This window comes from Mya arenaria, chromosome 3 (genome assembly GCF_026914265.1).
Source record: "Mya arenaria isolate MELC-2E11 chromosome 3, ASM2691426v1".
NCBI classification, from domain to species: domain Eukaryota; kingdom Metazoa; phylum Mollusca; class Bivalvia; order Myida; family Myidae; genus Mya; species Mya arenaria.
This window is the reverse complement of record NC_069124.1, coordinates 65,722,096-65,735,848: the sequence shown is the minus strand read 5'-3', so window position 1 is coordinate 65,735,848 and position 13,753 is coordinate 65,722,096. Positions and strand designations below refer to the sequence as shown.

General features: G+C 35.3%; 1 protein-coding gene across 2 annotated transcripts; it reads left to right on the top strand.

Moving 5' to 3' along the window:
- The first annotated feature begins 2,339 nt into the window (after positions 1 to 2,339).
- Positions 2,340 to 8,539, top strand: LOC128226646 (ganglioside GM2 activator-like). 2 transcript variants are annotated; one of them, XM_052936605.1, is made up of 5 exons: positions 2,340 to 2,420; positions 2,935 to 3,153; positions 4,751 to 4,915; positions 5,301 to 5,437; positions 8,124 to 8,539. In XM_052936605.1, the coding sequence occupies exons 1-5, from the start codon at positions 2,343 to 2,345 to the stop codon at positions 8,131 to 8,133; spliced, it is 609 nt and encodes a 202-aa protein (XP_052792565.1). In that variant the 5' UTR covers positions 2,340 to 2,342; the 3' UTR covers positions 8,134 to 8,539. The 2 variants fall into 2 exon arrangements, with proteins under 2 accessions (XP_052792565.1, XP_052792566.1); XM_052936606.1 differs by having other exon boundaries at positions 2,400 to 2,489.
- Positions 8,540 to 13,753: the final 5,214 nt, after the last annotated feature.

Sequence of the window (13,753 nt, the reverse complement as noted above, 5' to 3'; positions counted from 1 at the left end):
GATTTTGGAGGCACTTTCCAATATCCCTTTGTTCATGAAATTCATATATAGCACAATTATATTTGAGATTTTTACATATCAAATTTCATGCTGGTAATTTATAACACACAAAATGGTGAACCTATAAATCTTAAACAGTTACAAACAGGGCATACAAACGAAACCATAATCATATAATCATATCTTCGCCTCGCCAAATGACGTAGTTTCGCCTGCTGACCTGCACGGAAATACACATTTGTGTAGATACTATATATTTTCTAAAACAGCACTTAAGGGGGTCATATTACAGCCGTCTGAGTCTTTGTAATAAAATTTAATACACGTTTTTAACAGAAGTAAAACATAGCAGCGTTCAAAGGTACATTGCGTAAACACGCACGACCACTATGTTCAATTTTGTTTGTGATATATCATATTTATGGACATTTTTCTTAATTTCACCAAACATTACACAAATGTTCAACATTTACCCATCGCATCAATTAGATTTCGTTTAAAACAACTTATAAGACACATTTTATATCACATAGCTCATAAGACCTTTTTCGTATTACACAGCTCGTACGATAAATTTCGCATAACGTAGCTCACTATATAAGATAAATTTTGTTTACAAAGCTTCTATGACAATTTTCGTATTGCACAGCTCATAAGACAAATTTGGAATTACACAGCTCATCAGACAAATTTGGAATTACACAGCTGATAAGACACATTTCGTATTACACAGCTCATAAGACAAATTTCATATTACACTGCTCATAAGACAACTTTTGTATTGCACAGCTCATAGGATAACTGTCGTATTGCACAGCTCATAAGACAACTGTCGTATTGCACAGCTCATAAGACAACTGTCGTATTACACAGCTCATAAGACAACTGTCGCATTACACAGCTCATAAAACAGCTGTCGTATTGGACAGCTCATAAGACAACTGTCGTATTACACACCTCATAAGACAACTGTCGTATTACACAGCTCATAAGACAGGTGTCGTATTACACAGCTCATAAGACAGCTGTTGTATTACACAGCTCATAAGACAGCAGTCGTATTACACAGCTCATAAGACAACTATCGTATTACACAGCTCATAAGACAGCTGTCGTATTACACAGCTCATAAGACAGCTGTCGTATTGTATTACACAGCTCATAAGACAGCTGTCGTATTACACAGCTCATAAGACAACTGTCGTATTACATAGCTCATAAGCCAATTGTCGTATTAAACAGCTCATAAGACAACTGTCGTATTAAACACCTCATAAGACAACTGTCGTATTACACAGACCAATAGACAAAATTCATATTACACATCCCATCTGACACATTTCGTATTACACAGCTCACAAGACAAATTTCGGACAACACATTTCATCGGACATTTGTTTGTTTTACATAGCTAAAATGACACATCATAAGCTATTTTTTTTATTTCACAGCTTTAATACACATTTCGGAACATACACCTTATTAAACAAACTTTGTAATTACATAATACATAAGTACCGCAAATCGCAAATCGAAATCAGGAATCGTCAGATCTACACTTTGACATGGCTTTTTAAAACAATAAATGCGTCTAAATTGAAGGTATGGCTTTATGCGAATTGAAAGACCACTTCATCTTCACGATCTTACGATTACAACGTTAATGTGAATTTGAAAGAAAACCGAAGAATCTTAAATAAATGTTGGTGAGAAACCGAGGGGAATATATAATTATAGTACTTCAATGAACGGAAAAGTTCAGTGCCTAGAAGACCTTGACACTCTTTAGCTACCTCACATAGTCAAAACGTCCTCAGCCAATATAGGTTTTCATTTCATTAACTTTACATAAGTAAAACACTCACGATGACAATGTTCATATTGCCTTGTACATATCACTTTATCAGTAACTGTTATAAAACTAGCTAATTGCATTAAAAAGCATCACACTACATTACCTATTTTATAGTAAATGACAGGCACTTATCGATTACAGTTTGAGGCGACTCAAAATATTTTTTGGATTCGATTTATATTGCTTATGAACAGAATTGTAAAAAAGTAAAATCCCGCTATCGAGCATACAGCATTCAACGCTTTCAGCGTTATCATAAACGTATGCCATTGGAAAAATATACAACTAATTATGAGTTATGCCATATTATCATAAATATGTACAGTTCAATTAATGGTCATTGCCGATAAGAATCTAACAGACAATTGTGATATTTCTGATAATGGTGAACATCACACGCAATATAACAATCGATCCCCGTAAACTAAAAACTAAACAAAATAAATTATTTATCAATAATCATACCTCTGGCCGATCGCTACAATTCATGATGGCGGTCTTCAAAAACTTTGTTTTGTGCTTTACAATTGTGTTTATGGATTTTAATCTTGTGTATCAGATGAAGGTTATTTTTAATTATTTATCAATTTTGTGTAAGCCGGTGCCCGTATCGGACAGTCGTGGTAATTCCATGGTACTTCTATACCTGTAGTTTACCAACTACGACTCCTTTTTCACATGCATGTGTATAAAGAATCTTTTTTAATATATTTTTTGTTTATTTGATTTGAAACAATTAACCTTGTAATCGCTCGAAAATAAACCCAGCTTTGATTTTTATGCGATTCTTATTGAAAGTCCTTTAGATATTCAAATTTTCAATGACACAATTAATTATATTTTGGAAATATGTTCCCTTATTGTCTAACACACACGGGTGTTGTCGGATTCTAACAATAGTTGTGGATGAAACCTAGTTCTTCAGCTGGGTATCCATGTTACGGCAAAACAATACGTAAGCTTACTTAGATATAAATAAATGAATTGTGTTTTACTCTTAAATATAATTAAAAATTATTCGTTGTAATTTGCTGTTGTAATCATGAAATTAAACGCTTTGCGTTGCTTCTTGAGATCAGATAAACAAAGGGTTTGACGCTGAAACCCATCATGAACCTAAGAAGTGGCACTCGTTCCAAGACTCACAGTTTCTGTGGTCGCAGTGTAATAAAACAGCCGTCCCCGTGGTCGTCACGTCCCTACATATCGAGCCCGACCCCATACAGTTCGGCCATAACATATCGTTCTCCGGGCAGATTGATGTATCCGAAGATGTTGGTACCACCACGACACTTGAGGTACGATTTGTCTTGTAAACACTTACATATTGAATATATTGTTCTTGTGCGCTGGATAGAAGATATTAATAACTGTGATCATGAATCTCGTAAATGTTATTTTGCTGATCACTTTGATAACTATTGAATTATGGTAGGACCCCGTTTACTGCTATTAACTGGATGTTTCTCCTCTGTTCTGTCATTTAATTTCATTTTCATTAAATCCATTAGGCATAAAAATAACATCTTCATATGATTAAAAAGGAAATTACTATACAACGGAACACAATTCTATATCGGTTTAAACATTCGACATTATATGCAATGAAAAAAGTAATAACATACGCCCTAAATGCACCATTTCGTGGTAGAATTTATCAAACTATTCACCCCTACCAACTCTTTAAACCGATACATTTCGGTTTTGAGGGAGGGGCGCAAATCAAAAGCTCATGCCCGCTCAATTACGCCCCCTCAAATGTCTAATCCTGGATACGCCCCTGATTATTCTGGCCTTATTGGAAAATTTCACACAAATGCATCTTGAGACTCATTCGAGAGTCTAGCCTCTTACTCATTATCCGATTCGAAATGCCGCTTTCATGATGAGATTTGATAACTGAAGAGAGTAAAACTTCCTTGTAGCATTGTCAATGGGTTTCTGAATCACATATACTTCCGGTGTGACTATTCGCATGTATTCAACAAACAACTAATTTCCCGATAATGTGGTTACTATTAAGGGGCTAGTCGAGCAGCTTACTATAAAATAACTATTTATAAATTAGCTATTCTGCTTAAAGGCAAAATGAGTGGCCTATACTTGGTCTAGTGGTTACACACTTGACTCTAAATTCAGTTGTCGCAATTTTGATTCCCGTCGCACAACTAAAATACTAATCGTCTTCCGGGAGGGGCGTTAAACGGGGATCCCATGTGGCAGTGCTATGTACTGGTGCACGTTAAAGAACCATGGTAACTCTAACCTGGGGTACATTCTGTCTGTGCACTATGCTCCAAAACCCTAAAATGACTAACAATCTTAACGGAGCACTCGCCGAATGGGCAAGGCCCGAGTGCGAGTATAAATAAGCTTACACACCACCAACGACACAAGGCTAATAGCAAACAGACAAAAAAGAGACGCAACATAAAAACAACACACATACATATAGCACTATGTGTTGGGGTCGACGTGAAATTGAAAACGTTAAACAACTGTTAACTCATGGGATTCACTGGAAGTTTGAAATAGTTTTTTTATACCAAACCTCACACTTATCCCATCAGTTATCTATAACTGCAAATTGATGTTTCAGAAATTGAATTAATAGTTCAATGTGTTTCATATTTTCTGCTGACAAAGTGATTAAATTAGGCCTAAAGCGAAGTTATCGTTTTATGCTATAAACTGTCTTAGACCACGCACATTGTTTGATAAAGGTTGTTGTTCTTTAATGTCATAAACTGTTTATAGTAATTTTGAAGTGCAGGCATTTTGCTCAAGAGTAATAAAAAACGCTGATAATTTGTACGGACATGTTGCATATATCAATCTTTTAGGTACAACAGTGAATACTAGTTCTACCTATTTTTCAAATGTCGTTCCATACAGGCTCACCTGAAGGTCATGATGAAGCTTGATACCCAGTGGTTCGACGTCTGTGTCTACAAGCCAGAGTATTGCAACATCAACGATGTTTGTGACTGGATGAAACGAGTTGTGAGCGACGAATGTCCACCGATTTTGAAACCCTTGTGTCAGTGTCCATTTAAAAAGGTCAGTCACAATTTGTTAGAATGTGAAACTAGTCCTAGCTTGTATTTAGGAACGCGAATTATATGCAGCTTAGACAGCAGTGGTAAGAAGTAGGTTACTGGTAATTAAACTTGGTCTTAATTGGATATTTGAACGATGTAGCTAATCGGATTAACTGTTATTTATAACTGACCAATAGAGTAAATAAAGTCAATATGTATGACCATAAGATTGACTTAAGCTGCATATTGAACACCGCCCCTGTTCGTGATTTAGAGAATATGAGTTTGGTCGGATTAGTTATTTATTTGTAGTGATACTTCTATGATTATTGTGGGATTTTCATCTTGTTAGCTTTAGGTATGGTTTAAACATGACTATATCATCTTCAATTGTTTGCTGACAGGGTAATTACACTATCCCAACGCTTACCAAGATGGTTCCCAATCCACCAATCACGGTATCCGGGCGGTTTGACATCACCATGACACTAAAGGAATCTCAGAAAGAAATCGGCTGCCTCAACGTCCAGCTCTGCCTTGGGTAGGTTTGTGGCTATACGGAATTATTGGAAGAAGATTAAGTGATTTTCTATATAACTATAACCATACTTAAAAAGTCTCCAAACCTTAAAAAAGATTCTTTTATTCTCTCAGAATCGACTGGTTTGGGAATCAATGCTTTAAATTCAGTCATAATAGATAACTCACAATATAACAGATGAACTGCCCAACGTTTCATTCTTCCTTAAAGCGTTCGTAACGCTTTTAGCCATAAAATATCGAATTTCGAACGTTAACATGATACACTGCGATCTGATCTTTTGGCAGTAGGCTTATATCACTGACTTCTAACACTTGGGCAACAATTGGTTCATTCAAGGACAAAACAACTGTCAAAACGAACACTCTGCGAGAGTCTAGCTTTACAGATTGAACGTTTTGCCAACTTTTTCATTTTTTGCCAGCAATCTTATATCATTGGTTTTCAGATAATTACTAAAATATTGCACTTTCCATGACCCGAACAATAGGTTATTTTGTAATTCATCACACATTCCATCATACACTATTTTAACATATTGAATTCTTATTGTACAATTTTCATCTAATATATGTAGAATGTTTTTAAGCTAAGGGTGTTGTTTTTATATCAAATTAAGCTTGTGATCTTGTTGATAATAAATTTATGGAAAAATATATCGGACTCAAATAAGAATAATTTCAGTGTCTTTACATATGAATATAATAATTCTTGGAATAATACGAGATCTACTACCATCCTTTTATCAAAATCTTCGGATCCGATCAAATTTACAAGTTAAAAATGGGATAAAAAATTGGACATATCGAATACCTTTCAATATTTAAAATTATGTTTTTTCTGATTAAATACACTTAAAGCTGCATTGAACGTTTTGCCAACTTTTTTATTTTTTTGTCTTGGAACGAGCCAATTTTTGTGAAAATCCATGGAAACCAGTTATAAAAGACTGCTTACAAAAAATTAGATCGCAGATTTTTATATTTAAGTTCAAAAATTGATTAGAAACGGTTTAAGCCATAAAACATTAATTTTCGACCGGAAATATGAAAATCTACGATCTGATTTTCCGTCAGCAATCTTATATCATTGGTTTGCAGATAAATACGCAAACCATTGCACTTTCCAAGACAAAAAAATAAAAAAAAGTTGTAAAAACGGTAAATCTGTGAGAGGCAGCTTTAAAGCATAAATGCTTCTTTTTTTTTTTTTTTACATAATTTGAACATTTCCTGTCAATCGATCAAGGGGTGAAACAAGTCTTTGAGACTTTCTTACTTTGTATATGTACATTGAGTACGTTATATTCTTTAATAGTATAAAACAAACCATACAGCACCGTAAGGAATCCTTTGTACAGTTTAATAGGCTTATTTTCGATGCCTGATGACTCATATACTTATGGTAACTGTGTCATTAAGTAGAAATGTATTTTATTCCAATTTTTCGAAAGGCAAGGAAAGACAAAATAATGTAAACGGTCTTCATACTCAAGCAATTCCACATTGCGATAACTATAGTAAAAATAATTTTCTATTCTTGTTTTACGATGTATTAATCAGCAAACAATTCCTTTTCGTATCATAAGAAATGTGTATAGGTTCACCAGGAATCCACATTCACATGCCACGATAAAACATCAACATGAACATGTCACGATAAAACATCAACATTAACGTGCCACGGTAAAACATCAACATTAACATGCCACAATAAAACTTCAACATTAACATGCCACGATAAAACATCAACATTAACATGCCACGATAAAACATCAACATTAACGTGCCACGGTAAAACATCAACATTAACATGCCACAATAAAACATCAACATTAACATGCCACGATAAAACATCAACATTAACGTACCACGGTAAAACATCAACATTAACATGCCACAATAAAACATCAACATTAACATGCCACGATAAAACATCAACATTAACGTACCACGGTAAAACATCAAAATTAACATGCCACGATAAAACATCAACATTAACATGCCACGGTAAAACATCAACATTAACGTGCCACGGTAAAACATCAAAATTAACATGCCACGATAAAACATCAACATTAACGTGCCACGGTAAAACATCAAAATTAACATGCCACAATAAAACATCAACATTAACGTACCACGGTAAAACATCAAAATTAACATGCCACGATAAAACATCAACATTAACATGCCACGGTAAAACATCAACATTAACGTACCACGGTAAAACATCAAAATTAACATGCCACGATAAAACATCAACATTAACGTGCCACGGTAAAACATCAACATTAACATGTCACGATAATAAATCAACATTAACGTGCCACGGCAAAACATCAACATTAACGTGCCACGGCAAAACATCAACATTAACATGCCACGATAAAACATTAACATTACAATACCACGGTAAAACCTCGACATTAACATGATACGATAAAGCGCATTTGTACATCGTATTCCTTTAATTCTGTTTTGATTTCGCAATAATCATTGTTAAATACATGAAGTGTGCACCAGTGCTATTGTCCATGATTGTCTTCGTTTTAAATACACACCTGATTACGTCACTGTTTTATGGTATGTGCAACGATGAGATGTAAATAAAGATACAAATTTGTTGGGAATCAAACTATTCTTTTTTTTTGGCCTAAAAGATTTGATACCATTTATTTTTGCAGCCAGTGCTAGCCTGACGAAGAGGTGTCAACAACCAAAATATCTGTATTTGTAGTGTGCGTTTTAAATTGAAGATTATACCTATGTTAAGTCACGAACAAAGAAAAAGAAAAACACGAGGAAGAAAAATAAGAGTTTACTCATTAGATATATAATCCTGTACATACATATTTGATTTAGCCAACATAATAACGGACATATGAACGTGAGGGACTGAGTATAAAATAATCTATATATTCATGGTTTATACGTTCCCCGTAAGGTTATTGACTGGTACAGTAAGTCCTTTCACGAAAGTTTTAGAACGTTGATTTAATCATGTCAACCCAATATATTTTGCAATAAATATCAGAGTATATATTTATTAATAATTGTATATCTTTAAATATTTACTAATAAAAATTGAGTCGGAACATTGTTAAAAGTGAACTTGTTATGATTTGAATTTTTACAATATCTTAATAAAATATCAATGCTATTTAAGGTCGTTCATTTTTAATTTTATATCTCTAATTCAAAGATGTTAATCATTCAAACATATTTCAAATATAAGGAAAACTATAGTGACATCATAATAGATATTGGCAAGATTAATTATCGAAAACCCTAGAATGCACGGTAAACATACAGCCTGGACAATGACAATTTCGTCCTTTGGTCTCTAAGGGTGACATTGACCTTTGAGGAACAGACATGCTGGGTCTTGTACGCGACATCCCACCGCATCATGATGCACCTTCATGGCAATTTATTTTTAGTTTTTAAAATCCTTTAATGCATGGTCAGTATACATGGCCCCGGACATGGACCATTTCAACATCGGACCTGTAAGCAAGACCTTGACCTTTGAGGTACCAACCTGGGACTTGTGCGCGACACTCCTGCTCAACATGGTGAACCTTAATTGCATTTGTTTATAAAACCCTCAAATACATGGTCAAGATACAGCCCGGATATTGATCATTTCAACTAATGATCTCTAAAAGTGACCTTGACCTTTGCGTTACAGACCTCGGTCTCAAGTGGGACACGCCGCCTAATCATGGTCAACCTTCATGGCAAGATTTTTGAAAATCCTATCATGCATGTCAATATATGGCCCGGGCAAGAGCCATTGCTACCTTTGGCTTCTAAGCGTGACAAAGAGCAGACCTGTGTATTGTGTGCGACACGCCACCTTATCATGGTGAACCCTAAGGTTTTTGTTTTTTGAAAATCATATAATGCATGGTCAAGATACAGCCGGGCCAAAGAATATTTCAACTTTTGACCAGAAAGGGCGACCTCGACCTTTAAGGTACACATCAGGGTGCTGTGCGCGACATGCCATCTCATCGTAGTGTATGGCAAGCTAACAGATGAAAATCCTATAATGCACGGTCAAAATACAGCCCGGACAATGATCATTTCAACTTTTGACCTCAAAGGGTGACCTTGACCTTTGAGGTACAGACCTGTGTCTTGTCCGCGACACGCAACCACATCATGGTGAACCTTAAAGGAAAGTTTGTTTTTAAATCCTATCACTCATGGCCAAAATACAGCCTTTACATGGACCATTTCAAACATTGACCTCTATGCGTTACCCTGACCTTTGAGGTACAGACCTGGGGTCCGTTTAAATATAAGGAATTTAAGTCGTATCTTCAATGGGCCGTTTAGATATAAGGAATTTAAGTCGTATCTTCAATTGTCTTTAATCTGTACAAGTGTCACAAATGATAAAACATATAGTGTTTTATCTCAACGTGTTTATTTAAAATGCCCCCTTGGACTTGTGCGCGACACACCAACTTATCATGGTGAACCTTCATGGCCATTTCCTTTCGATAACCTGTATGTTTATCTTCAATTTAACTCACTTATACTTTACTCTGTTATTTGTATTTAGGCCATGCATCGTTGTGACCATACTGAATATTTATATGTGTGTTTATATTTTCTATATTTTCAACTATTTTGTCAAGAAGCTGTTAAACATGTTTACGACAATAAACAATTTATGTCTGTCTGTCTTTTCTGTCTGTCTGTCTGCCCTATAATGCATGCTGAAGTATGAGCCAGGACAAGGTTCAGTGTGGAAGGGCGCACCTCCACACTTCCGCAAGGAAACAGGCAAACACAGAACCCGTCTAAAGAACCATTATGTCTCGCTCACCGCACGCGGGATGACAAAGACAATTTCTGGCGCCTACTACATTGATTTCCAAAACAGTACTCACGACTTTGAAAACAACTGTGCATATTGGGTCTGATGGTCAACTAGGGTCAGCAAAACATGTGTTTGCAGCTCAATCATCATAACCGACCTTGTCGAAATTCTTGACAAGCATATATGGATTGATGCTATCTTTTGAATAATTTTCAAAAGCGTTCGTAATTTAAAGTCACAATAAAAAGCACCTAGGCTATGGGATGCTTGGCAGCATACAGTTGAATATGTCCTCAAGACATATCCCACCAATAGACCATTGTGGGTAATTACTCATATATTTTACATGTTTATCCATTTTGAATCTAAAACTCCCTACATATGACAGCGATTACTATCTTATAATCCCAGAAGATGAATACAAATAGCTGTAATACTTTAATTGAATGTGGCAGAAGAAGAAAAGGAGACAATTTGAGTCTTTTGATCCTCGTTTGTTTTAGTTTTGCTGACAAAAAAGTATTTGACTATACCCCCAGCGGAGCTATTGAAAAAGTGTCATCTTACGGTTGTAAGCGGACCGTGCACGAGAATTTCGAGTAATCCCACTAGCCAATTGTATTTAGAAAGGCCATGATAATAATCTAATTTTTATCTTTCGGAAAAATATTTCTCTTTATTATGTTCTATTTATAAATCTGTCTTTTTTATTTATTAATGCATTTATTAGCTCACTAGTTTATGCAATACACTTATCATCGTATATGTCAGATACAATTACTCGTTTTTCTTCAAAAGTGTCCTCTTACAGACTTCGCCTCGGACAGAATAGCTGTTCGCCCTAGCGAAACGGCGTCTTACGTCTGTAAGAGGACACTTTTGAAGAAAATCTCGTACTGTATCTATCACATAATCAATATTTTTGTCAATGCGTTTTTTGTGACTTGATAACAATGTTACCATATGATATGATATAAATTTCCTTGTATTTTCATCAGAGATTAATGAAGCCCTTTTTGATAAAAATGCGATATTTTTGACGAACCATCACAGTTACTAAAACACAATGGAGCGTCCTGTAATGTACGTGATGAACATGGCTGTGTTTGTTTTCGCCATCGGAATAGTTCATTTCGGAATTTCAGAGGTAACTATAAGCACTCTTTTGCCAGCAACAGCGTTTTCCAAGTAATTGCGACGCGTACAGTCTCAATATACCTTGTGCTCAAATATCCAAACCAAATAAGACAGTTTTTGCCATTCATAAACGTATACAGTTTAAGTAAGTTATAAACATTAATTAATAGATCCTTCTACACGATTTATTTAAAGGCATTCAACAGTACAAAAGCCAAAAAATAAAATGTTCATTATTTATTAAGCTTTGACGAACAATTTCTTAGGACGTAAAACATATATCCTTTGCAGCATATTTTGGGGTAATAAGGAGTTATACGAAATAATATTTTATCAGATTTTGGACCAAAAAGCATAAGCATTTGCATTTTTTCGGAAAAGGCTGTCGACACTATAACTGTTTTTGTGTCAAAATGTCCCAGACTACATATTCAACAATGTCTTGTGAGTTCTTGATGCTATCTTTATAAATAAGAAAGATATTCATTTTCTAATTACAAAAATGCAAATATCCTTCTTGCTGCAATACCACAATTCATTGTTGATTGGGCAGTACTGACTACTAGTATTTTGACACAAAACACATTCATTTTGTATGAAAACATTTCCAGAAAAATGCAAATGCTGTTTTATTAAGAAATTTTCATAGAATTTAATCAACTTCTATTTACAGATGTCCATTTTGCAACGGATATATGTATTATGTTTGCTAAATATTGAACCTCAAAACTAAATAAACATTTTATGTTTTGGTCCTTCAAACGACTTTTGCACTGTGATAGGCCCTTAAGTAAACTTATTTATAGTATCTCCAATTTCCACTTGAAGAACGCACAGGGAATCATTACTTAACGAATTGGAGAACGCACAGGGAATCATTACTTAGCCTATTTGAGAACGCAGAGTGAATCATTACTTAGCGTATTGGAGAACGCGCAGTGAATCATTACTTAGCCTATTGAAGAACGCACAGTGAAACATTACTTAGCGTATTGGAGAACGCACAGGGAATCATTACTTAGGCTATTGGAGAACGCACAGGGAATCATTACTTAGGCTATTGTAGAACGCACAGGGAATCATTACTTAGCCTATTGTAGAACGCACAGGGAACCATTACTAAGGCTATTGTAGAACGCACAGGGAATCATTACTTAGCCTATTGAAGAACGCACAGGGAACCATTACTAAGGCTATTGTAGAACGCACAGGGAATCATTAGTTAGCCTATTGAAGAACGCACAGCGAATCATTACTTAGGCTATTGTAACACGCACAGGGAATCATTACTTAGCCTATTGAAGAACGCACAGGGAATCATTACTTAGCCTATTGGATAACGCACAGGGAATCATTACTTAGCTTTTAGGTTAGATATACAAAACTTCCACTGACTAAGATATCGTCCACGGTATGGACCAAGAGATACATGTGAAACACAATTTGTTATGGTGTACTTCTCTACTGTACTACAGAAAATAGAAGGCGGGACCCAAACCAATTTTCTTTTGAACATGAACGTGAATGTATATATATATATATATATAATCACATGTTTTGATGATGCAATTATTTGTTGATCAATGGGAATCGAGCTTAATTCAAACTTCTATGCCACAACACGCTTCTGCGTTTATAAAATCATAAAGACATTCAACAAATATTTTTCAATAACGATTAACGTAATCGTTGACAATTTAGTCGGGACTGCGGTCGACTTACATTTCGTTATAAGTTCGATTTTTCACCATATCTACATTTACAAACACACCTATAAGATACATCCTTAGAAAGCACACCCGGAGTGTTCAAAACGAACAATTCAAATGACAAGCAATATACGGTATAATGTAATTTTACTTGTTTTTGATTTTTTTCGAACACTTCTAAATGCAATGCTATGCTCACATTTCTCATAAACAGAGCCACACGTCGATGTCCACATTCACACTGAACGAAGAGTTTGCCTCCAGCAGAAGGCCAGAAGGAAACGAATCATTTTTCAAGAACTGCAATAGAACAGAGGCTTTTATATATGGCCATAACCTCACGTTTTCCCCAACCCAATAGTTCTACACCCAGACCCAAAAAACTTCTCGACGGGACCAAGTTTGCAATTTTACGGCAAAATAGAAATTTCAAGATCAATCTCGAACAACGAACGTATAGAGGTAGGGAAGAGAGTGATGACATACGAATAGAGGTAGGGAAGAGAGTGATGATAAACGAATAGAGGTAGGGAAGAGAGTGATGACATACGAATAGAGGTAGGGAAGAGAGTGATGATAAACGAATAGAGGTAGGGAAGAGAGTGATGACATACGAATAGAGGGATGGAAGAGA

What these genes read in the sequence shown, in the direction of transcription:
- LOC128226646 (XM_052936605.1), top strand. Translation starts at nt 2,343, where the DNA reads ATGATGGCGGTCTTCAAAAACTTTGTTTTGTGCTTTACAATTGTGTTT. An exon ending in GTACCACCACGACACTTGAG is followed by an intron (nt 3,154 to 4,750) that starts GTACGATTTGTC and finishes CGTTCCATACAG; the next exon opens with GCTCACCTGAAGGTCATGAT. An exon ending in GTCAGTGTCCATTTAAAAAG is followed by an intron (nt 4,916 to 5,300) that starts GTCAGTCACAAT and finishes GTTTGCTGACAG; the next exon opens with GGTAATTACACTATCCCAAC.